Source organism: Staurois parvus, unplaced genomic scaffold, assembly GCF_062004578.1.
Source record: "Staurois parvus isolate SC_StPar_1 unplaced genomic scaffold, SC_StPar_1.0 ptg001631l, whole genome shotgun sequence".
NCBI lineage: Eukaryota > Metazoa > Chordata > Amphibia > Anura > Ranidae > Staurois > Staurois parvus.
Window position 1 is genome coordinate 466,302 of NW_028319427.1, and position 26,199 is coordinate 492,500.

Genomic DNA, 26,199 nt, shown 5'->3' on the forward strand with positions numbered 1-26,199 from the left:
GAGAGCTCTCCAAGAAGATTTCCTGCTATGTAAAGACTTGTACATACAGTGGGGCAAAAAAGTATTTAGTCAGCCACCAATTGTGCAAGTTCTCCCACTTACAAAGATGAGAGAGGCCTGTAATTGGCATCAGCTATGAGAGACAAATTGAGAAAACAAATCCAGACAATCACATTGGCTGATTTGGAAAGAATTTATTTGCAAATTATGGTGGAAAATAAGTATTTGGTCAATATGAAAAGTTCATCTCAATACTTTGTTATATATCCTTTGTTGGCAATGACAGAGGTCAGACGTTTCCTGGAAGTCTTCACAAGGTTGGCACACACTGTTGCTGGTATGTTGGCCCATCCTCCATGCAGATCTCCTCTAGAGCAGTGATGTTTTGGGGCTGTCGCTGGGCAACACGGACTTTCAACTCCCTCCAAAGGTTTTCTATGGGGTTGAGATCTGGAGGCTGGCTAGGCCGCTCCAGGACCTTGAAATGCTTCTTGCGAAGCCACTCCTTCGTTGCCCGGGCGGTATGTTTGGGATCATTGTCATGTTGGAAGACCCAGCCACGTTTCATCTTCAATGCCCTTGCTGATGGAAGGAGGTTTGCACTCAAAATCTCACAATACATGGCCCCATTCATTCTGTCCTGTACATGGATCTGTCGTCCTGGTCCCTTTGCGGAGAAACAGCCCCAAAGCATGCGTGGAGCCCCAGATCGAGGGAGATTATCAGTGGTCTTGTATGTCTTCCATTTTCTAATTATTGCTCCCACGGTTGATTTGTTCACACCAAGCTGCTTTCCTATTGCAGATTCAGTCTTCCCAGCCTGGTGCAGGTCTACAATTTTGTTTCTGGTGTCCTTCAACAGCTCTTTGGTCTTCACCATAGTGGAGTTTGGAGTGTGACCGTTTGAGGTTGTGGACAGGTGTCTTTTATACTGATAACAAGTTCAAACAGGTGCCATTGATACAGGTAATGAGTGCAGGACAGAGGAGCCTCTTAAAGAAGAAGGTACAGGTCTGTGAGAGCCAGAAATCTTGCTTGTTTGTAGGTGACCAAATACTTATTTTCCACCATAATTTGCAAATAAATTCTTTCCAGATCAGCCAATGTGATTGTCTGGATTTGTTTTCTCATTTTGTCTCTCATAGTTGAGGTCTCCCTATGATGCCAATTACAGGCCTCTCTCATCTTTGTAAGTGGGAGAACTTGCACAATTGGTGGTGACTAAATACTTTTTTGCCCCACTGTAGTTGCTAAGGAGTTTATCCTCAGTTGCATTTCCATTGGGCATCCAATACACCCCTTAGCCAATCCTAGTTTATCACCCTTAATAAGACATAAAACCAAGCTCAAGGACTGTTTTCTGGCTCTGAGTGCAAATCTGTGGAAGATGCGTGTTGCCTGGCAGTGCAGGACTATAGGGGGACGCTAATCTTCAGCAACTCCTACAGGGGTAGTGTTACACACAAGTGTTTTTCATGGGGTTGACTATTAGGCTTTGTACATAATCTAATATGTCAGGATGTCAGGTAAATGCCCCATGATGCCCCCCTGCTTAGGCAAATACCAAGGGAGGTTCATTCAGCACCAGGGGCAAGGATGTGTAACGGCACCCCTCCCCCACTGCTAACGTATGGCATAGAATGGGTGTACAGCCCTGTGCCCATTCCCTACCATCTTTCTCCTGTTGCCCATGGTTGAAATGAGATGTGCAATGAACATGCATGGCCAATTGCTTGCTTTCTAGTGGCTAGAAGGTAGTTTGCACATGCATGGTGTTTTGAGTGTCAGTTGTGGGTGGGCAAGGTGGAGAGTGAGCATGTTGGAGCAACGTGTGACAGCAGTACCTGTCAGAGCAGCGCCCGTTGCTTGCCAGTCACTGATCTGGAGCTTGTGTTGAGTGGTGCTCCTACCACTGCCCTCTGGGCACATAGCCCTCCTGCCCACCCCTTGTCCCAGCCGAGCATCAGATTCTGAGATGACATGATGAAAACAGAGACATGAATGATAATTTATTATAAGTTCTGATCGTATCTTAACTATTGATCAGAATCCACTTCCCTGTTTGTGTCACCAATTAAATACATTGTTGACCATAGATTGAATATTTCCATTGGAAGAAAATAATTCAATCATTGATTGAAACGTGTATGGCCACCATAATATTTCCAAAATGTGCTAACACTTTCCTGCTCAATCCAAATCTAGAAAAATGTTTTGGCTGGAGATCCACATGTAGCACCCTTCTAGATCGCTAGGGGGAGCTAGATTCGAAATTATTAGTCAGAGGCTGAGTAGCAGCCTGTGGTAATAGTAAGAGGGAGGTCAAAGTCAGGTCAGAACTGTGAGGCTCTGCAGACCAACTCTCTCTGGGACTTCCCCCTGCTCTAGAGTTTTGGAAAAAAGTCTAGAAGCAGTGGGAGGGGGTGAGGAGTGGCTGGTCTGCACCATTGAGGGATCCTGAGCAATCCTCAACAGGGAGCTTGGTATGGGGTCAAGACAGCCCTTTAGAGTGACAGAGTCTGCTCAGCAGCAGGAGAGTTTGGGTGGAAGATGGAGAAGGAAGGTTCGGATGGAAGATGGAGAAGGGGAGTTCGGGTGGAAGATGGAGAAGGAGAGTTCAGGTGGAAGATGGAGAAGGAGAGTTCAGGTGGAAGTTGGAAAAGGAGAGTTCAGGCAGAAGATGGAGGAGAGTTCAGGTGGAAGATGGAGAAGGAGAATTTGGGTGGAAGATGGAGAAGGAGAGTTCAGGTAGAAGATGGAGAAGGAGAGTTCGGGTGGAAGATGGAGAAGGAGAGTTTGAGTAGAAGATGGAGAAGGAGAGTTCAGGTGGAAGATAGAGAAGGAGAGTTCAGGTGGAAGATGGAGAAGGAGAGTTCGGGTAGAAGATGGAGAAGGAGAGTTTGAGTAGAAGTGTCAGAGCCTGGAATCGAACCTGGGCCTTCTGCGGTGAGAGACAGTGTTTCTTCTCGCTGAGCCACCTGGAATGCTGGACAGCTCCCTTGACAATTCTTTGGATGATCCTGCCTTTGCCCTGTTTTGTCTTGAACCTTGAACTCCTTGCTCCTCCCATGAACTTCCTATAAAAGCCATGTCTCTGCACTTCCTGGTTGCCAGATTATTGTGCCTTACCAGCCAATATCCTGCTTACTGTTCCTGCTGCTGTCTTCATCTACGTTACCGACCTTTGGCTTGCTACTGACTACGATTCTGCCTCATCCTATCTACTACCATTGGTGACCGACCCCTTGGCTTGTGACTGACTCCGCTTCTGTTTAATCCCTGAACTGTTTGATCCGCTTTTGGTTTCCAGCCTACTCATTCCCTGGTGGGGTGATCCTGAGACCTGTGACCTGGCATTCACACGCAGCCAAATCCATCTCCACCATTAGGAGCTCTGGGGAAGACCGGTGGATGCTTAGACCCCGCACCTCAGGTGAGCCTGCGTCATTCCCAGGGTGGGCCGCTGGTGTACCAATCCTGCTGGTTTCAGGTAAGCCTTACAACTGCTGTAGCAACTGGTCTCTGAACCTGACCTTATATCGTGACAGAATAATCTGGCCAACTGCGTCAAAGTAATCCCTCCATGGCCAGATTATTCTGTCACGATATAAGGTCAGGTTCAGAGACCAGTTGCTACAGCAGTTGTAAGGCTTACCTGAAACCAGCAGGATTGGTACACCAGCGGCCCACCCTGGGAATGACGCAGGCTCACCTGAGGTGCGGGGTCTAAGCATCCACCGGTCTTCCCCAGAGCTCCTAATGGTGGAGATGGATTTGGCTGCGTGTGAATGCCAGGTCACAGGTCTCAGGATCACCCCACCAGGGAATGAGTAGGCTGGAAACCAAAAGCGGATCAAACAGTTCAGGGATTAAACAGAAGCGGAGTCAGTCACAAGCCAAGGGGTCGGTCACCAATGGTAGTAGATAGGATGAGGCAGAATCGTAGTCAGTAGCAAGCCAAAGGTCGGTAACGTAGATGAAGACAGCAGCAGGAACAGTAAGCAGGATATTGGCTGGTAAGGCACAATAATCTGCTTACTGTTCCTGCTGCTGTCTTCATCTACGTTACCGACCTTTGGCTTGCTACTGACTACGATTCTGCCTCATCCTATCTACTACCATTGGTGACCGACCCCTTGGCTTGTGACTGACTCCGCTTCTGTTTAATCCCTGAACTGTTTGATCCGCTTTTGGTTTCCAGCCTACTCATTCTGCCGTGGGAGCGATCCTGTCTCAGCGAAGTGGTGAAAAGATGCAGCTTCATCCTTGTGCCTTCTTCTCCCGTTTGATGTCCTCAGCCGAAAGAAATTACTACATTGGGAATAAAGAGCTACTGGCAATTAAGGAAGCCTTTTCTGAATGGAGGCATCTGCTAGAAGGAGCTAATCATCCTGTAACTGTTCTCACAGACCATAAAAATCTGGAATTTATTCGTTCGGCCAAGAGATTGTCTTCTAGACAAGCTCGTTGGTCTCTATTCTTTTCCAGATTTAATTTTGTTATATCATATCGACCGGGATCGAGGAATGGTAAGGCCGATGCCTTATCAAGGATGTTGTCCGAGCCTCTCCTGGAGGGCAACTCCGAATATTCCATCCTAACACAAAAGAACTTCCTAGGGGCCACAAGTGCAAAGACGTTCTTGAGTCTTCTCAAAGAGGGGTATGAGAATGACCCACTTCTCAATGATCCTCCTAGGGACATGAACCTGGTGTACAAAAATGGCTTTTGGGTTCAAGGACATCATCTTTATGTACCTGAATCTGTTCGGGTGGAAGTTCTCAAGTTGGTTCATGATTCCAAACTTGCTGGGCATTTTGGAGTTACTAAGACCGAAGAACTGTTGTCACGTTCCTTTTGGTGGCCGGGGTACAAGAAGGATGTCAAACGCTATGTGGCCTCATGCTTGACCTGTGCACGCAATAAAACTCCCCGAGCCTCTCCTTTGGGGTTGCTTCAGCCACTCCCTGTTCCATCGAGACCATGGGGGTCTATTTCTATGGATTTTGTGGTAGATTTACCTCCCTCAAAAGAAATGACCACCATTTTGGTGGTGGTTGACCGTCTCACAAAGATGGCCCATTTTGTTCCAGTGAAGGGGGTGCCCACTGCTGAACAGACTGCAGAACTAATGGTTCGAGAAGTATTTAAACTGCATGGAATCCCTGATGATGTGGTGTCTGACAGAGGTGTGCAGTTTACTTCAAAATTTTGGAAAAGCTTTTGCTCAGCCTTGGGTGTTACAATTAATCTGTCCTCTGCTTTTCATCCCCAGTCTAATGGTCAGACTGAGAGAACTAATCAAACAATGGAGCAGTATCTTCGATGCTTTGTCACTTATCTTCAGGATGACTGGGTGGACTGTATTCCCACTGCAGAGTTTGCATACAACAATTCTAAACATAGTTCCACCTCTCAAAGTCCCTTTTACTTAAACAACGGTTATCATCCAGTTTTTATTCCTGATCTCCCTATCACAACTCCAATTCCTGCTGTTACCAACAGACTAACTACATTGCAGGAGATTCAGGAGAAATTGATAGAGACTTTGAGGGAAGCTCAGGAATATTACAAAAAGGCTGCTGACAGACACCGGAGAGCACTTCCTACGTTTCATGTGGGTGACAAAGTTTGGTTATCAACGAAGAATCTGAAGGTGCATGTGCCATCTGCTAAGTTGGGTCAAAAGTTTGTTGGTCCTTTTCAGATTTTGGCTCAGATCAACCCAGTTACCTTTCGCTTAAAACTTCCTGACAGTATGAAGATTCACCCGGTTTTTCATGTATCGCTTTTCAAATCATTTCATGAAAATCCTTTCTCTGGTAGAATTCTTCCACCTCCTCCACCTGTTGAGGTACAGGGCGAAGAAGAATATGTGGTGGAGAAGATTCTTGATTCTAGGATGTTTAGAGGGAAGTTGCAATATCTGGTCCAATGGGAAGGATATGGGCTAGAGGAAAATTCTTGGGAGCCTGAGGAAAATGTTCATGCTCCTAGACTAACAAGAGAATTCCACCAGAGGTTTCCCCACAAGCCTGGTCCTAAGACATCCAGGGGACGTCCTGTGAGGAGGGGAGTACTGTCAGAGCCTGGAATCGAACCTGGGCCTTCTGCGGTGAGAGACAGTGTTTCTTCTCGCTGAGCCACCTGGAATGCTGGACAGCTCCCTTGACAATTCTTTGGATGATCCTGCCTTTTCCCTGTTTTGTCTTGAACCTTGAACTCCTTGCTCCTCCCATGAACTTCCTATAAAAGCCATGTCTCTGCACTTCCTGGTTGCCAGATTATTGTGCCTTACCAGCCAATATCCTGCTTACTGTTCCTGCTGCTGTCTTCATCTACGTTACCGACCTTTGGCTTGCTACTGACTACGATTCTGCCTCATCCTATCTACTACCATTGGTGACCGACCCCTTGGCTTGTGACTGACTCCGCTTCTGTTTAATCCCTGAACTGTTTGATCCGCTTTTGGTTTCCAGCCTACTCATTCCCTGGTGGGGTGATCCTGAGACCTGTGACCTGGCATTCACACGCAGCCAAATCCATCTCCACCATTAGGAGCTCTGGGGAAGACCGGTGGATGCTTAGACCCCGCACCTCAGGTGAGCCTGCGTCATTCCCAGGGTGGGCCGCTGGTGTACCAATCCTGCTGGTTTCAGGTAAGCCTTACAACTGCTGTAGCAACTGGTCTCTGAACCTGACCTTATATCGTGACAAGAAGATGGAGAAGGAGAGTTCAGGTGGAAGATGGAGAAGGAGAGTTCAGGTGAAAGATGGAGAAGCAGAGTTCAGGTGAAAGATGGAGAAGGAGAGTTCGGGTGGAAGATGGAGAAGGAGAGTTCAGGTGGAAGATGGCGAAGGAGAGTTTGGGTGGAAGATGGAGAAGGAGAGTTTGGGTGGAAGATGGAGAAGGAGAGTTCGGATGGAAGATGGAGAAGGAGAGTTCAGGTGAAAGATGGAGAAGGAGAGTTCAGGTGAAAGATGGAGGAGAGTTTGGGTGGAAGATGGAGAAGGAGAGTTCGGATGGAAGATGGAGAAGGAAGGTTCAGATGGAAGATGGAGAAGGAGAGTTCAGGTGGAAGATGGAGAAGGAGAGTTTGGATGGAAGATGGAGAAGGAAGGTTCAGATGGAAGATGGAGAAGGAGAGTTCAGGTGGAAGATGGAGATGGAGAGTTCAGGTGGAAGATGGAGAAGTGAGAGGCTGGAGAGGAGCAGCCTGAGAGGGGGCTCTGATGGGAAGGGGCTTACCTACAGGCAGTGGATCTGGAAAGGAGGAAAACTCAGGACCTTATTGGCCCTCAGAGCGAGGACCACCTGTGCAGCAGGGAAGGAGCGGCCCAGCAGAAGGCCTGATAGCAGCCATCGACCCAGCAGCTCATAGGAGGAGGACTGAGTGAACAGACCTACACCCCCTGGGCCAGTAAGGGGAAGGAGCACTCTGGTGGGAAACTGTATTAGCTGCTACCTGGGACTGTCTTACTCTTAGAGTGACATGCACTGGATTCCCAGGGATTCACCCAGAACAGCTGAATAGAGGAGTATCTGGGGTCTGGGGTGGTTAGCTCTCCAGAAGAGGGTCCTTTGTCTATGGACTTGTACATAGTTGCAAAGGAGTTGTCCTCAAGTTGCATTTCCTTGGGCATCCCATACACCCCTTACCCCATCCAAGTCCGTTATCCCCTAATAAAATCCCAAAAAAGTTCAAGGACTAGTTACTGTCTCCTGGATGCAAGTCTAAATGGAAGATGCATTTTTCCTGGCTGTGCAGGACTATAGGGGGACCCAAATCTTCAGCGACTCCTAAGGGGGTAGTCCTAAACAAATTAATACATGATATTAACCACTTCCCGTCTGGCCGTTGTATATAAATGGCCGGATGGTGGCCATTTATAAACGGCCTCCCTGCCTCCTGCTTGTGCGTGCTCCCTGGGAGCGCGCAGCACTGCGATCCGGTGCCCACTGTGTCCTGGACACAGCGGAAAACCGATCGTCATACAGGACCTCTGTGCGAGGTCCCGATCATGTGATCACTGATTGGCCAATCAGTGATCACATGCAGAGTAGTAAGCAAAATGTCACTTCTGACATCATTGCTTACTACGTGTGAAATCTGTGAATGATCACAGAGGTCACATGGTACAAGGCCATTCACAACAGCCTTGTACCATGTGACAAGCTGTGACCAATCACAGCTCACACAGTAGTTCTCAATGGCTGCAAGAATGCAGCCAGAGAGAAGGAGAAATGATTGCTTTTACAGCCTTTATGGGTGTAAAAGCAATCAGTGTAAAAAAAAAAAAAAAATCTTCATCACCCCCCACAAGTAGCACAGTGTCGCCATGGTGACACTGTACTGCTAGGGTGACAGTATGTAAAAAAATAAAATAAATAATAAATAAATAATAATATAAAAAAATTAAATAAAAATGTAAAAACTTTTTTAAAAAAGTATGATTTTTGGTTATAAACTAATTTGGGTTATTTTTTTTTTTACTATCAAGATAACGGAATACATTTTGGCCAAGATTTATGATGAAATATTTATTTGCAAAATTTTATAAGAAAAAAACTTTATTTCAAAATTTTTGGACTTTTTCATTTACATAGCAAAAAAAAAAAAATCCCAGCGGTGAATAAATACCACCAAAATAAAGCTTTATCTGTCTCAAAAAAAGCGAAAAAATTCATATGGGTGCAGTGTTGCATGACCGCGCAATTGTCATTCAAAGTGTGATAGTGCTGAAAGCTGAAAATTGGCCTGGGCAGGAAGGGGGTGAAAGTGTCCGGACTGGAAGGGGGTGAAAGTGTCCAGACTGGAAGGGGGGTGAAAGTGTCAGGACTGGAGGGGGGGGGGGGAAAGTGTCCGGACTGGAAGGGGGTGAAAGTGTCCAGACTAGACAGGGGGGAAAGTGTCCGGACTGGAAGGGGGTGAAAGTGCCCGGACTGGAAGGGGGGGAAAGTGTCCGGACTGGAAGGGGGTGAAAGTGCCCGGACTGGAAGGGGGTGAAAGTGTCCGGACTGGAAGGGGGTGAAAGTGTCCGGACTGGAAGGGGGTGAAAGTGTCCGGACTGGAAGGAGGTGAAAGTGTCCGGACTGGAAGGAGGTGAAAGTGTCCGGACTGGAAGGGAGGGAAAGTGTCTGGACTTGAAGGGGGTGAAAGTGTCCAGACTGGAAGGAGGTGAAAGTGTCCGGACTGGAAGGGAGGGAAAGTGTCCGAACTGGAAGGAGGTGAAAGTGTCCGAACTGGAAGGAGGTGAAAGTGTCCGGACTGGAAGGGGGTGAAAGTGTCTGGACTGGAAGGCGGTGAAAGTGTCCGGACTGGAAGGGGGTGAAAGTGTCCGGACTGGAAGGGGGGGAAAGTGTCTGGACTGGAAGGGGGTGAAAGTGTCTGGACTGGAAGGGGGTGAAAGTGTCCGGACTGGAAGGGGGTGAAAGTGTCCAGATTTGAAGGAGGTGAAAGTGTCCGGACTGGAAGGGGGAGAAGTGACCGGACTGGAAGGAGGTGAAAGTGTCCGGACTGGAAGGGAGGGAAAGTGTCTGGACTTGAAGGGGGTGAAAGTGTCTGGACTTGAAGGGGGTGAAAGTGTCCGGACTGGAAGGGGGGGAAAGTGTCCGAACTGGAAGGAGGTGAAAGTGTCCGGACTGGAAGGGGGGGAAAGTGTCCGGACTGGAAGGGGGGGAAAGTGTCCGGACTGGAAGGGGGGGAAAGTGTCCGGACTGGAAGGGGGGGAAAGTGTCTGGTCTGGAAGGGGGGTGAAAGTGTCTGGTCTGGAAGGGGGTGAAAGTGTCTGGACTGGAAGGCGGTGAAAGTTTCTGGACTGGAAGGGGGTGAAAGTGTCCGGACTGGAAGGGGGTGAAAGTGTCCGGACTGGAAGGGGGTGAAAGTGTCCGGACTGGAAGTGGTTAATAATGACTGAGGATGGTATATGAAAGCTACTGGAAATTCTTGCTGAGTGACAATGGCACTCAAACACCTTCGACGCCCCCTCCCCCCCCCCCCCCCCGCTCCATCCCAGTTCCATGCAGCTGCTCCGGCTAATGTGTAAATTTGGCCGAGTTATTATTTCGGTCTTCAGAGCACGGTGGCTCGTTCCATTCCTTGGGCATCACAGTGGAAAATCAATACACATAATATGAAATTAATTTTGTTTTCCACTCGCAGGACTGCACAGTAATTTATATCAGAGAGTCGGCGAGTATTTCCTCCTTGTGTTTGCATGCGGTAATGTGGCTCTAATGTCACTTTTACATGGATAATTGCTTCCTCTGAGCCATAACCGTAACCTCAAAAAAAACCCCAAGAAAACGCTGCAGCTGCTCCACCCCAAACGTGATTTATGGGGCAGCCTCTCCGACCCATTAATGGATCACCTAATGGAGGGAGCTGTCCTGGGTGTCCTCCCTGGGAGGTTTTTCTATGGAGGGCGATCGCTCTTCTGTATAAAGGAAACAAAAAATATTGTCATATAAATCACACGGACCCACAGGGGTAATATGGTGTCACCACCGAAAAATGTTCCCTGATTCCAAAAAGTAAGTTCGGTATCATCTCACAAAGAGAGAGAGAGAGCAAGATAGATAGATGGTCAGAGACTGCAGATATGATACAGGAGATGGTCAGAGACTGCAAATATGATACAGGAGATGGTCAGAGACTGCAGATATGATACAGGAGATGGTCAGAGACTGCAGATATGATAGAGGAGATGGTCAGAGACTGCAGATATGATAGAGGAGATGGTCAGAGACTGCAGATATGATACAGGAGATGGTCAGAGACTGCAAATATGATACAGGAGATGGTCAGAGACTGCAGATATGATACAGGAGATGGTCAGAGACTGCAGACATAATACAAGAGATGATCAGAGACTGCAGACAGGATATAGAAGATGGTCAGAGACTGCAGACATGATACAGGAGATGGTCAGAGACTGTGAACGTGGTACAAGAGATGGTCAGAGACTGTGGACGTGGTACAAGAGATAATCAGGGCTTACAGACATGCAGCAGGAGACTGTCAGAGACTATGAACATACTTTAGGAGTTGTTTGGAGACTGGGGACATGCTTCAGGAAAAAGTCATTGACTGGAGACATACTACACTACAAGACAATTCTAGAAATCACTGTTTTATCAGGACAATACGGGAACACAGATTAGTGTCTTCAGGGGCCCCATGCGCTGCACAAAAAATGCCAAAGAGCCACAAGGTGGGACTAAAAATATAAATGATTTAAATGTTATTATAAGCAAAAACTATTTGTGGACAATCATATTTTTTGCACATAAATTTATTGCGGTCCTTAAAATTAGAGGGACTGCTATAGGTGCCCTTCTTTTCCATCTGGAGAGGCTGGAAGGTACGAGAGAGAAAAAGGCAGCGAGAGATGGATGGATAGTTTGTACACTGCTCACTTACTGCCATCACATGGCTAAATGAAGTATTGCACCCTGTCCTGTACATACACTTACCATTGGCTTAAGCCTGGGCTCAGACTTCCATGAACTCCCACACACGTCACATAATGTAGTGTACACTATGCAGCCTCAGCACATGTTTATAAAGTTGGCTAATTAATATAATTAAAAAAATAATTAATATATTAATGAATAGTTTAATTAAATAAATAATTAATTAACCAAACTATACATATATGCTGTATATAAATCAATAAATCAAGTAATTATTATATTAATAGTTTATTTAACGAAATAATTACCCTATATATATATATATATATATATATATATATATGCAGTGAAGGAAATGCGTATTTGCGCCCCTGCTGATGTTGAATGTTTGCCCACTCACAAAGAAATGATCGGTCTAAAAATTGAATGTTCGGTGTATTGTAACACTGAGAGACAGAGTACAACAACAAATTCAGCAGAAATGCGTCTAACAAATGATGACTGATCTGCATGTTCATGAGGGAAATAAGTATTTGATCCCCTTCACAAAACATGACTTAGTACTTGGTGGCCAATCCCTTGTTGGCAATCACAGAGGTCAGACGTTTCAGGAGTTGGCCCCCAGGTTCGCACACATCTCAGGAGGGATTTTGGCCCACTCCTCTTGGCAGATCCCCTCCAAGTCATTAAGGTTTGGTGGCTGACGTTTGGCAACTCGAACTTTCAGCTCCCTCCACAGATTTTCAATCGGATTAATAGGTCTGCCATTCAATTTTCAGACTGATCATTTCTTTGTGAGTGGGCAAACATTCAAAATACTTATTTCTTTCACTGTATATACAGTATGTTGATATATACTTTGGTTATTTATTTATTTATTTAATGAAACTATTACTTACATTTAAAATTAATTTAATGTAATGTATATACTGTACATAAATCAATAAATCCTAAAAATAATGATTATATTAATGAATAGTTTCATTAACTAAAATGGTTATATATATATATATATCACAGTGGCTTAGTGGTTAGCACTTCTGCCTTGCAGTAATTGTGTCATGGGTTCAATTCCCAACCATGGCGCCTCCTGCATGGAGTTTGCATGTTCTCCCTCTGTTCACGTGGGTTTCCTCCGGGTACTCCAGTTTCCTTCCACACTCTAAAGACATGCTGGTGGGTTAATTGGCTCCTGTCTAAATTGTCCTAGTTTCATCCCTGGCCATGCAGGATCTCCTGCATGGTGGGGGTTGGGGAAAGACACGGCAACCTACCCTGTAAAATAATTGCTAAGAGAATTCATGGAAAAAGTCGCTTACAAGTGACGGTCCATGCAATCGCCAAAGGTCGGGTTCGACTGAATGGATATATATATATAAAATTTGGTTAATTATATAATTAAACTATTAATGACATGCAAAATTAATGTAAATTCATTCCATGTAATGAAATAAATTTAAATAAAAATATTAATATATAGATCTATAATTTGGTTAATTATGTAATTAAACTATTAATTACATTCAAAATTAATGTAAATTCATTTAATGTAATTAAATACATTTAAATAAAAGTATTAATTTAATTACTTAATTCATTGTTTAATACTCAAACATAAATAATTGGCTAATTCATATTTAACAAAATCAATAAACTTGGTTAATTCTACGTGCTCCTCGCCTCTTTGCACATATCTTTTGCAGATTTCACGTAATATCTTTTTTGCCGTGGTTTGTGTGTGTGCGCATAGGAGGAATGTGAGCGTATGCAAATGGATATTTTAAGGTAAAATCCTCATTCAAACAATATCAGCAAATGTGCTCTTAGCAACTGTGAAGATCCATACATTAAGTACTGGTGAATGTTGCTCAAGTCGGTGAAAACCGGGGCAAATCCAGACAGAAGGTGTGTTTTATGGCTTCCATGAAAATGTTGATAGGTAAGATTTTAAGGAAATTACAAACAATTGTCAAAAAGATCATTAGCTGTGATACAAATACATCACCAAATCCTGAGTTCTGCAGAACAATTCCTCCTCAAGTGTTGAAGCTGCCAGGATTAAGGGTGAGCTAAGGTTCGGGTCGAACCCAAATGACAGCAGGTTGCTGCCCCAATCAGGAATTCCCCTTCCCACATGTAATAAAGACGGGGGGATGCCCCTAACATCATTCATGTACGGTAATATGACCAGTGGTGTATTTAGATTTTCTGCTGCCCTAGGCAACACAAACATTTTGCGCCCCCCACCCCCCATGAGAGAACGAGAGAGTCAATAAGTGTGTGTATGTATATATGATTCTCTTTCTCTCTCTCTTCTCCCCCCTCTCTTCCCTCTCTCTCTCCCCTCTCACTTCCTTCTCTATCTCTCTTCCCTCTGTCTCTCTCCCCCCTTTCTCTTTTCTCCCCCTCTCTTCCCTCTCTCTCTCTCTCCCCCGCTCTCTCTCCCCCCTCTCCCCCCTCTCTCTCTCTCCCCCTCTCTTCCCTCTGTCTCTCCCCCCCCTCTCCCTCTCTCTTCCCTCACTCTCCCCCCTCTCTTCCCCCCCTCTCTCTCTCTCTTCCCCTCTCTCCCCCTCTCTCTCCCCCCACTCTCTCTCTCTTCCCCCTCTCCCCCTCTCTCTCCCCTCTCTCTCTTTCCCCCTCTCTCTACCCCCCTCTCTCTCTCCCCTCCCCCTATCTCCCCCTCTCTCTCTCCCCCCTCTCCCCCCTCTCTCCCTCTCTTCCCTCTCTCTCCCCCTCTCCCCCCTCTCTCTCGCTCTATCCCCCCTCCCCCTCTCTCTCCCCCTCTCTCTCTCTCTCCCCTCTCTATTCCCCCTCTCTCTCCTCCCCTCTCTCTTTCCCCCACTCTCACCCTCTCTTCTCTCTCTCTCTTCTCTCTCTCTCTCTTCCCTCTCTCCCCCCTCTCTTCCCTCTCTCTCCTCCCCCTCTCCCTTTCCTCTCTCTCTCCCCCCTCTCTCCCCCTCTCTCCCCTCTCTCTCTCTTCCCTCTCTCTCCCCCCCCCTCTTCTCTCTCTCTTCCCCCCTCTCTCTTCCCTCTCTTCGTTTCTCAGATCGTATGGGGCTGCACACACACACCTGCACCAAGGGCTGCTGATCTCCGGGACACTGCAAGAGTACCGAAGGTACCCCTCTGATGGCGGCCCTGCATGGCTCTGTCCGTCGCTGCTCACAAGGTCCCTTCTTCTGGGGGGCGTTGTCGCCCCTCTAAAAATTGCCTCCCTAGGCAAACGCCTTGTTTGCCTCGCGGTAGATACGCCCCTGAATATGACCACATGGCCATATTTAGACAATGTCATTACCAAATATGGCCTTATGGTCCTATTAGGTCAATTATATCACTGACATCTACACCCCTTTGTTACATTTGGCTGGTGACACCATTGAAATAATATGGCCACATGTCCATATTTGGTCAATCACATTGTCCAAATATTGCCATATTAGGCAAATGATGTCTCCAGTATCCCACCCCACTCTTTTGACCATGTTAGATTAATGATGTCACCAGCAACCCTACTCCTTTGTTGGACTGACATCATTCACATAATATGACCATGTGGTCATATTTGGACGATGTCATTACTAAATATGGCCATATGCCATACTAGGCCAATGATGTCACCAGCATCTACACCCCTTTGTTACTTTGGCTGTGGGACGGGTGACATATTTACCTAATATGACCTAATTTGGCCATATGTGGTCATTGGAATTGTCTTAATACTGTTTGGCCAAATAGGCCAATGATGTCGCCAGCATCCTGCCCCCCCCCCCTTTGGACCATATTAAGTTAACGATGTCACTAGCAATCCTACTTCTTTGTTGGCCATATTGGGCCAATGATGTCACCTGCATCCCCTCTGTTACATGAGTAACCACTTTGTTACTAGTGGCTAGAGGGCAGGGGATGCCGGTGATATAATTGAATTAATATGGCCACATGGCCTTATTTGGACAATGTCATTGATAAAATATGGTCATCTTAGGTCCACGATGTCACCAGCATCCTAGTCTCATTGCTGGCCATATTTGGTCAATGATGTCACCGGCATCCATACCCCTTTGCTGGCCAAAGTAGGTCAATTATGTCACCAGCACCCTCGTCTCTTTGTTGGCTATACTAGGTCATGGATGTCATTGGGATTTCTGACCCTAATATGGCCATATTTGGTCAATGACATTGTGGCCACATTAGGTCTATAATGTCACCAGTATCTCCACCCCTGCATTGACCAAATTAGGTCAATGATGTCACCAGCATCCCTTCTACTTTGTTGGCCATATGAGGTCAATGATTTCACCAGCATCCCTGCCCTTTTGTTGGCCATTTTAGATGAGTGATGTCACCAGCATCCCTTCTACTTTGTTGGCCATTTTAGATGAGTGATGTCACCAGCATCCCTGCCCCTTTGTTGGCCATTTTAGATGAGTGATGTCACCAGCATCCCTTCCTCTTTGTTGGCCATATGAAGTCAATGATATCACCAGCATCCCTGCCCCTTTGTTGGCCATTTTAGATTAGTGATGTCACCAGCATCCCCGCCCCTTTCTTGGTCATATTAGGTCATGGATGTCACCAGCATTCCTGACCCCTTGTAATGTGCCATTGCCAGGTGGGGAATTCCATGGCTGCAGCTGATAGGGATGACAGCCTGCTGTCATGTAACAGTTGCCTACGAACCTTAGCTCATCCCTCCAGGAGAAGTTTGCCCTCAGACTAGCACCTGGCCAACTATATCAGCCTTGCTTTTTTATTACAACGCTAGCAGTTGCTGTGTTCCTTCTGCCATGATGTAGTATTCCAAGAAACCTGGATTATCTTTAAGGGCCAGTTCACTCAAAAGTAATTTATGAGTTGGCCCCTGGATTCTTAGGAGCCTTGGATGTTCCATCAGTGAAACCTCTCAACAAGGGATAAGCTTGGGTGTGTCCAGACTAACCTGACTGAGCCTATAAGGAAGCTGTCACCTGTCACCAATGGATGAGGCCTTCCCCACTCTGAAGCCCCTTGTATACGCACGTCTGAGGGTTGGGAATGCTCCAACTGTAAACGATTGGCCCAGCACAGGTGAAAACTTACCGGCAGGCTTGCTCAGGTGGGTCCAGACTAGGATCAGAACGCACCCGAGATCATCCATATTCTCAGCCTTGTTCATGTCCACAAGGGAGTTTAAGGTGTTCCCACCAGCCTTCATTTGTCCTTCCTCTTCCTCTGTACTCTGTACACCAGTGGTTGTCAACCTATGTGCTAAAGGGGTCCTCAAACGTGGCCCCTGATATCACCAAATATATGTAATGCTTAAGAGGACTGTCAGAGACTGCAGACCCCAGCAGAGGAAATGAGGGTTGGAGAGTGAGAACACAATACATTGTTGGCCGAAGAAGACAATACGAAGCTGGGAACTTGTCACATGATGTTAGCAGAGATCAATGCTATTACCCTAATCAGTGTTCCCGCTACAGACTGCTCGGGTGCAAGGGTCGCACATCATATACCAAAGGGCCAAATGTAGCCCAAGGGCCACACATCATATACCAAAGTGTCACATGTAGCCCAAGGGCTTCACATCATATACCAAAGGGCCACATGTAACCCAGGGGTCACACATCATATACCAAAGGGCACATGTAACCCAAAGGTCGCACATCATATACCAAAGGGCCACATGTAACCCAGGGGTCGCACATCATATACCAAAGGGCCACATGTAACCCAAGGGTCACACATCATATAAAAAAAGGGCCACATGTAACCCAAGGGGTCACACATCATATACCAAAGGGCCACATGTAACCCAAGGGCCACACATCATATACCAAGGGCCACATGTAACCCAAGGGCCACACATCATATACCAAAGGGCCAAATGTAGCCCAAGGGCATCAAGGCCGTACACAATGAGATAAACCTGTGAAAATGTGTACAGTACCCTGGACCGGACATGAAGATGAAGTATAGAATGAAGAATCGATTTCCCGTATGACGTCATAGGGCAGGTGAGACTTACCTGGGCAGTAGCAGCGCAGAAACACCCCCTGGCTATTAGAGATGCAGGCACTGAGATCTGATCGAACAAGCAGCTGTAGTTATTGCTGGCTTCTTGCCATGGCCCCGTAATTTAAGACTTTCACTCCGCCCTGGAAAGATAAATGGAGCCCGTGTGAGCTTCCAGCCATTGTCTACAAATAATAAAGCGAAACTTAAGAGTGTTAAGGGTGACAACCATTACCAAATGAAGACAAATAGAACTCAGGGTCTGCTTCTAGTTCATACTGGGGGAGATTTACTACAAGTAGAGGGTGCCAAAATCTGGTGCAGCCAATCAGCTTCTACGTATCTCAACCACGGCACCACCTGCCTGGAGTGTTGCATGTTCTCCCTGTGCCTGTGTGGGTTTCCTCCGGGTACTCCGGTTTCCTCCCACACTCCAAAGACATGCTGGGAGGTGAATTGGCACCTGTCTAAATTGGCCCTAGTATGTATGCATGAATGTGAGTTAGGGACCTTAGATTGTACACCCCTTGAGGGTTAGGGACCTTAGTTTGTACACCCCTTGAGGGTTAGGGACCTTAGATTGTACGCCCCTTGAGGGTTAGGGACCTTAGATTGTATGCCCCTTGAGGGTTAGGGACCTTAGATTGTGCGGCCCTTGAGGGTTAGGGACCTTAGATTGTACGCTCCTTGGGGACCGGGACCTTAGATTGTACGGCCCTTGAGGGCTAGGGACCTTAGATTGTACGCCCCTTGAGAGCTAGAGACCTTAGATTGTACGGCCCTTGAGGGTTAGGGACCTTAGATTGTACGCCCCTTGAGGGTTAGGACCTTAGGTTTTACCCCCTTGAGGGTTAGGGACCTTAGACTTGAGGGTTAGGGACCTTAGATTGTACGCCCCTTGAGGGTTAGGGACCTTAGATTGTACGCTCCTCGGGGGCGGGGACTGATGTGAATGTACAAGATATATATGTAAAGTGTTGCGTAAATTGGTGGCGCTATAGAAGTACCTGAAATAAATAAATACCTTCATCTTGTTCAATGAAGCTTTGACAATAAAACCTGGAAGCTGATTGGTTTCTACGCAGAGCTGCACCAGATTTTGCACCCTCCAGTTTTAGTAAATCAACCCCAAAGTGTATTTAAATACAAAAAAACTAAAAACTGATAATATTGCAGCTCACTGGTCCGTACATGTGGTCGTTACATTCGTTTTCGTCTTTTCACACTTTTTTCCTCTTTATTTTAACCCGGTGATCCTGCCATTACCTCACTTCCTGTCCTAGAGTGACAACTGTCATGTGCAGCGTTGCCACCTGAGGACAGGAATTGTGTAAAGGCTACATAACACCTCCCTCTCTTCTCCATCACAAGGGGGTGTGTTTTGTAGTCCGCAGGGAGCAATGCCAACTGATAACAAGGAATAGGCAGAGAGTACAGGAAGCTATCAGCTCACTAGATTTCTGGTTGGATGGACGATTACATTCTTCTTTTGCTCCTGAACAGGGGCGGACTGACCATTTGGAAACTCGGGCACTGCCCGAGGGCCCGGGGTCAGTAGGGGGCCCCATGAGATGCCCCTGGTACCTTTTTCATAGGCTTTTTTGAGTTTGGGCAAGGACACAGGGGCCCCATGATCCTCTATTGCCCGGGGGCCCCATGAGTTGTCAGTCCGCCCCTGCTCCTGAATGAAAGAACACTTTCAGTAGATTATTTAACAGACTAAAAAAGGAATAAATAGAAGAAAATTATTGTTAGGGTTTACATACACTTTCAGGACAGGAAGAAAAAAAAAAGGGGGGGGCGCACACTCCTCGTGCATTACCGTGATAAAATTTTCGGTTTTCCATGAGCTTTCATCACAATGATGACAAATCACGGCTTGAACTATCTTGCTCTGCATGTAATGAGTCTCATATATTAGTTTCACCTTTTAAGTTGCTGCACTGAAATAAATGAACTTTTGCACCATATTCTAATTTTTCGAGTTTCACCTGTATATATATATATATATATATATATGTATATATTGAAATATATTGAATGCGGCCAAAATTGTAGTATTTCAAATATATGTCAATATATTTGGGAAGCATATTTTTAAAATATATTTCAAATATATTTTTCTTCCATATGGGCAGTGTCATTAGTACAGTGTTGGTGCTTTTTATTAGCACTGATCACTGTATTGGTGTCACTGGGGATGTCAGTGACACCAAGTCAGTCCCCCCCCTGTGTCAAAATGCCCGCCGCAGTCCTGCTATAAGTCGCTGATGGCCGCCATTACTAGTATAAATAAATACAAAATCCCAGTATCTATACCGCCATTTGTAATTGCTATAACTTTCACATAAACCAATTAATTTGCATGTATTGGAATTTTTATTTAGCAAAAACATGTCGCAGAATACATTTTGGCCTAAATTTATGACAAAATTTGATTTTTAATTTTTTTTTTACTGGACATGTTTAATAGCAGAAAGTTGAAAATATAGTTTCTTTCTCAAAATTGTCGGCCTTTATTTTTTTTAAAGCGAAAAAAATTAAAAAATGCACAGGCGATCAAATACCACCGGAAGAAGGCTGTATTTGTGGGAAAAAAGGATGTAAATTTAATTTGGATGCAGCGTTGCATGACGGCGCAATTGTCAGTTTAAGTAATGCAGCGCCGTAACGCAAAAAATGGCCTGGTCAGGAAGGGGCGGAAATCCTCTGGAGGGCGAGGGGTTAAATAGTACCTGTGTATTGTATTATAGAAGCTTTATTAGGATGTCCTCCACCTTCTGCAATACAAACTGCAAACATTCCAAAATCCTGTTAGTGGTGTGTGCCTGTCATCTAGTGGTCATCTACCTAACTGCAGGGAGAATAGTCACACTTGGCCAGTGGTTCTCAACCTTTTTGAGACCAAAGCCTGCCAAATTCTTCCAAACTCCTCCATGCCACTATTGTGAAAAAAAAAAAGTTTATACTCACACATTAAAAGTATTTTTTTCATGTATTGAAATGATGGAAGGCCCTTGATGGCGCTGGGTGTCACTATGGTGGGGAGTTGTGGCATGTGTTAGGGGACTCTTCTGCATAAGACTTGGTGGCCTGGTTGGAGATTTGGTTTCTGGAGAGGGCTAGAGAGCTCTGTGGGAGGTTGGGCTAGAGAGCGCTGAGGGACCTTGTTGGAGACTGTAGGCGCTGTAGAGGAATAAAGCCTCTCTAGTTGGAGGTTGAGCTAGAGAGTGCTGAGGGACCTTTTTGGAGACTGTAGGCGCTGTAGACGAATAAAGCCTCTCTAGTTGGAGGTTGGGCTAGAGAGCGCTGAGGGACCTTGTTGGAGACTGTAGGCGCTGTAGACGAATAAAGCCTCTCTAGTTGGAGGTTGGGCTAGAGAGCGCTGAGGGACCTTGTTGGAGACTGTAGGCGCTGTAGACGAATAAAGCCTCTCTAGTTGGAGGTTGGGCTAGAGAGCGCTGAGGGACCTTGTTGGAGACTGTAGGCGCTGTAGACGAATAAAGCCTCTCTAGTTGGAGGTTGGGCTAGAGAGCGCTGAGGGACCTTGTTGGAGACTGTAGGCGCTGTAGAGGAATAAAGCCTCTCTAGTTGGAGGTTGAGCTAGAGAGCGCCGAGGGACCTTGTTGGAGACTGTAGGCGCTGTAGAGGACTAAAGCCTCTCTAGTTGGAGGTTGGGCTAGAGAGCGCCGAGGGACCTTGTTGGAGACTGTAGGCGCTGTAGTGGAATAAAGCCTCTCTAGTTGGAGGTTGGGCTAGAAAGCGCCGAGGGACCTTGTTGGAGACTGTAGGCGCTGTAGAGGAATAAAGCCTCTCTAGTTGGAGGTTGGGCTAGAGAGCGCCGAGGGACCTTGTTGGAGACTGTAGGCGCTGTAGAGGAATAAAGCCTCTCTAGTTGGAGGTTGGGCTAGAGAGCGCCGAGGGACCTTGTTGGAGACTGTAGGCGCTGTAGAGGAATAAAGCCTCTCTAGTTGGAGGTTGGGCTAGAGAGCGCCGAGGGACCTTGTTAGAGACTGTAGGCGCTTTAGAGGAATAAAGCCTCTCTAGTTGGAGGTTGGGCTAGAGAGCGCCGAGGGAACTTGTTGGAGACTGTAGGCGCTGTAAGGAATAAAGCCTCTCTAGTTGGAGGTTGGGCTAGAGAGCGCCGAGGGACCTTGTTGGGGACTGTAGGCGCTGTAGAGGAATAAAGCCTCTCTAGTTGGAGGTTGGGCTAGAGAGCGCCGAGGGACCTTGTTGGAGACTGTAGGCGCTGTAGAGGAATAAAGCCTCTCTAGTTGGAGGTTGGGCTAGAGAGCGCTGAGGGACCTTGTTGGAGAATGAAGGCGCTGTAGAGGAATAAAGCCTCTCTATTTGGAGGCTGGGCTAGAGAGCGCTGAGGGACCTTGTTGGAGATTGTAGGTGCTGTAGAGGAATAAAATCTGTCGAGTTGAAAGTTGGGCTAGAGAGCGCCGAGGGACCTTGTTGGAGACTGTAGGCGCTGTAGAGGAATAAAGCCTCTCGAGTTGGAGGTTGGGCTAGAGAACGCCGAGGGACCTTGTTGGAGACTTGTAGGCGCTGTAGAGGAATAAAGCTTCTCTAGTTGGAGGTTGGGCTAGAGAGCGCCGAGGAACCTTGTTGGAGACTGTAGGCGCTGTAGAGGAATAAAGCCTCTCGAGTTGGAGGTTGGGCTAGAGAGCGCCGAGGGACCTTGTTGGTGTCAGGGCAGGAACGATGGAATGGGCAGGCAGGCCTATGGTACGGTCACGCTGCGACTGACGACAGCCACTACCCACAGACCAGAGTCCCTCAGGGCGCGGAGTCTAAGCCCCAGGCTACCCTTCACCAGGGCCCCTGATGGTGGGGATGGACTTGACGCAGCCTGAGACCAGGTCGCGGCCCCCGAGTGACCCCAGCTGCGATAACGACTGCCGCCAATGGCGTACAGCTGGTGGGAGCTAGATGGGATCACGAGTAGAGTAGTCAGACAAGCCGGGTCAATAACAATGGAGCAGACAGTACTAGACGGTAGGCAAAGAATACTCAGGTCACGGGCCAGGTTCAACAACGGGAGGTCAGATAAAGGGTTAACGCAGAGAGTAGTCTTGTCCAAGCCGAGTCGGTTACCAGGAGAGCAATGGGAACACACAAGAGCTTGCAACAGGGCAACATACAGGACACAAGTGCAGAGCACACTTGCAGACAGCAGGTTTAAATGTGCTCAACCACACCCTTCTGAGGAGGAGCCGCAGAAGCCTGAAGGCATAAAAGGTTCCCACCATGCTTTGCAGAAAACCAAGATGGAGGCCAGCTCATGGAGATGCACAAGCTCTGAAGAAAGGTAGGACCTTGACAGTTGGAGACTGTAGTCGCTGTAGAGGAATAAAGCCTCTCTAGTTGGAGGTTGGGCTAGAGAGCGCCGAGGGACCTTGTTGGAGACTGTAGGTGCTGTAGAGGAATAAAGCCTCTCTAGTTGGAGGTTGGGCTAGAGAGCGCTGAGGGACCTTGTTGGAGAATGAAGGCGCTGTAGAGGAATAAAGCCTCTCTATTTGGAGGCTGGGCTAGAGAGCGCCGAGGGACCTTGTTGGAGATTGTAGGTGCTGTAGAGGAATAAAATCTGTCGAGTTGAAAGTTGGGCTAGAGAGCGCCGAGGGACCTTGTTGGAGACTGTAGGCGCTGTAGAGGAATAAAGCCTCTCGAGTTGGAGGTTGGGCTAGAGAGCGCCGAGGGACCTTGTTGGAGACTGTAGGCGCTGTAGAGGAATAAAGCTTCTCTAGTTGGAGGTTGGGCTAGAGAGCGCCGAGGGACCTTGTTGGAGACTGTAGGCGCTGTAGAGGAATAAAGCCTCTCTAGTTGGAGGTTGGGCTAGAGAGCGCCGAGGGACCTTGTTGGAGACTGTAGTCGCTGTAGAGGAATAAAGCCTCTCTAGCAGGCTGGGGGTCACTGTGGGAGGTTGGGGGGCACCGTGGAGGCTGAAGGCTCTCAGGAGGCCTGTGAATACTGTGAGCCACTATGGAAGGTTGGTAAGGTGGGGGGCTATGGGAGTTGGGTGACACTGTTGGAAGTTCAGGTGTCTTCAGTTGGCTGCAGGCCTGGGAGCGGCAAAGCTACGGCCTGGTTGCTCAGAGCCACTGCGCTAGAATAATATAATATGCTGATGCATGCTTTTCAGTTTAATTCTTTTTTTTAAATTATTATTATTAATAGTAAAAAAAAAAATATATATATATATATAATTTTTTTTTAATTCAAATATTAGAAAATGGGCTATTTATTAAAAAAGCAAAACAACCAATGGAGAACAAAAGTGGAGCCATCACACCAAAGAAATTTCTTCTTACAATTTCCCAACGAATAAAAGTAAAACCTGATTCAGTCCCTACAGACTCCACTTTGTTCCGATCTTCTCCATTGTTTATTGTAATAAATAGTCCCATTGTTCCTACATAAGTACTTATTAATACAGCTGAGGCCCTGCCTGGTACCTGGGAGAAAATGCTTGGATGGCTCCCCAGATATCTCCCTGAAACCATACACACAATTCCTCTATAGCAGAGTGATGTTGAATCAATTATTTTATTCATATATTTTAATCATTTTAGCTCACTTTTACTTTTAAAGCGGACCTTCAGCCTACCCCCTTCCCTATTTTTGTTTCTATACCCCCCACCTACCAGGCGGTGTTGTAGGCACAGTATGAATACTCGCCCAGCCACTGAATCCAGTGTTGTCCTGCTGACACCCTTCTGTCAACAGATACCGCTTGGTCCCGCGCTGCCATCTTACTTGTGACGCCATCGAGAGGCCCTCCGGTTTTTCTGGGCTCAGCCAGCGGGGCCTTGCGAGGACATACCGCTAGACCCGGCCCCCTACTACTTACTGAAGGAAAGACTAAAGGCCTCTTGATCATGACAAGGGTAGAATATACGCCTTCCAACCTAACCAAGCCTACTAGGCCACACCCTCCACCATCCCAGCTATACAAAATACACGAGTTTCTGGAGTCAAAATGGCCATAGAAGCCTTTTATTAACCAATAAATTATTTTAACATAAATAACATTCCAAATTATAAACAGAGGAAAACGTGGTGGTTATTTGAGGGCCATAAACCCAACTTCACTTTTGCAGAAAACATTCCTTCAACTTAGGCCCCCAGCCGCAACCCACCGGCTCGGGGACAATCCTACTTATCTCCAGCCACAACCCACCGGCTCAGGGACAATCCTACTTATCCCCAGTCACAACCCACCGGCTCCGGGACAATCCTACGTATCTCCAGCCGCAACCCACCGGCTCGGGGACAATCCTACTTATCTCCAGCCGCAACCCACCGGCTCGGGGACAATCCTACTTATCTCCAGCCGCAACCCACCAGCTCGGGGACAATCCTACTTATCCTCAGCCGCAACCCACCAGCTCAGGGACAATCCTACTTATCCCCAGTCACAACCCACCGGCTCCGGGACAATCCTACTTATCTCCAGCCACAACCCACCGGCTCAGGGACAATCCTACTTATCCCCAGTCACAACCCACCGGCTCCGGGACAATCCTACGTATCTCCAGCCACAACACACCAGCTCGGGGACAATCCTACTTATCTCCAGTCACAACCCACCGGCTCCGGGACAATCCTACTTATCTCCAGCCACAACCCACCGGCTCGGGCACAATCCTACTTATCTCCAGCCGCAACCAACTGGCTCGGGGACAATCCTACTTATCCCCAGCCACAACCCACCGGCTCAGGGACAATCCTACTTATCCCCAGCCACAACCCACCGGCTCAGGGACAATCCTACTTATCCCCAGCCACAACCCACCAGCTCAGGGACAATCCTACTTATCCCCAGCCGCAACCAACTGGCTCGGGGACAATCCTACTTATCAGCAGTGACCACCATTTTACCTATTCCGAGTTAACTCCTTGTTAACTGGAATGTACCGAGGTCTCCATACCACTAATGGGTCCCCAATCTGTCTCCATACAAAATTCTTTCCTCCTCCAAAGACCAACCACCGCCAAGACTGCTGTGACAATCCAAACCAAAACACGAAGGGGAGGGAGGGTGGGAAGCCTCTTCTTCCAAACTTCCTCCCAGGACAGACCCTCCTTTTCCTCCCTGGGAGACCCTCCCCAACATCCCCCATCCAATAAGGTAAGCTTTAATCCCCAAAACTTCCTTCCCCTAGTTTAACCCTCTATTCCCCCTAGTCATGTCGATCCTGCACTTATTTTATTTATTTTTTGCCCCAGGCCTACCTTGTCACATGCCCATCTAGAACCGCGCATGTCATTCTCCTAGCGTATACTTTTTAAACTGATGTTTATCTCTCTCTCAATAAATAGAATTATATTCTGAAGTGTGTATAATAAATATATACGGATGTGTGATTATAATATAATATAAATATATACTGATGTGTGATTATAATATAAATATATACTGATGTGTGATTTATAATATAAATATATACTGATGTGTGATTATAAATATAAATATATACTGATGTGTGATTATAATATAATATAAATATATACTAATGTGTGATTATAATATAATATAAATATATACTGATGTGTGATTATAATATAATATAAATATATACTGATGTGTGATTATAAATATAAATATATACTGATGTGTGATTATAATATAATATAAATATATACTGATGTGTGATTATAATATAATATAAATATATACTAATGTGTGATTATAATATAATATAAATATATACTGATGTGTGATTATAATATAATATAAATATATACTGATGTGTGATTATAATATAATATAAATATATACTGAA

At 46.5% G+C, this 26,199-nt stretch overlaps 1 protein-coding gene across 1 annotated transcript in view; it reads right to left on the minus strand.

Moving 5' to 3' along the window:
* LOC149434992 (calmodulin-binding transcription activator 1-like) overlaps positions 1-26,199 on the minus strand; it is a 223,207-nt gene that overhangs the window by 9,668 nt on the left and 187,340 nt on the right. Inside the window, exon 6 of the mRNA XM_089663123.1 lies at positions 17,421-17,550. Within this exon, the coding sequence (XP_089519249.1) occupies positions 17,500-17,550 (51 nt within the window). The 3' untranslated portion in view covers positions 17,421-17,499. The remainder of the gene's footprint in view (positions 1-17,420; positions 17,551-26,199) is intronic.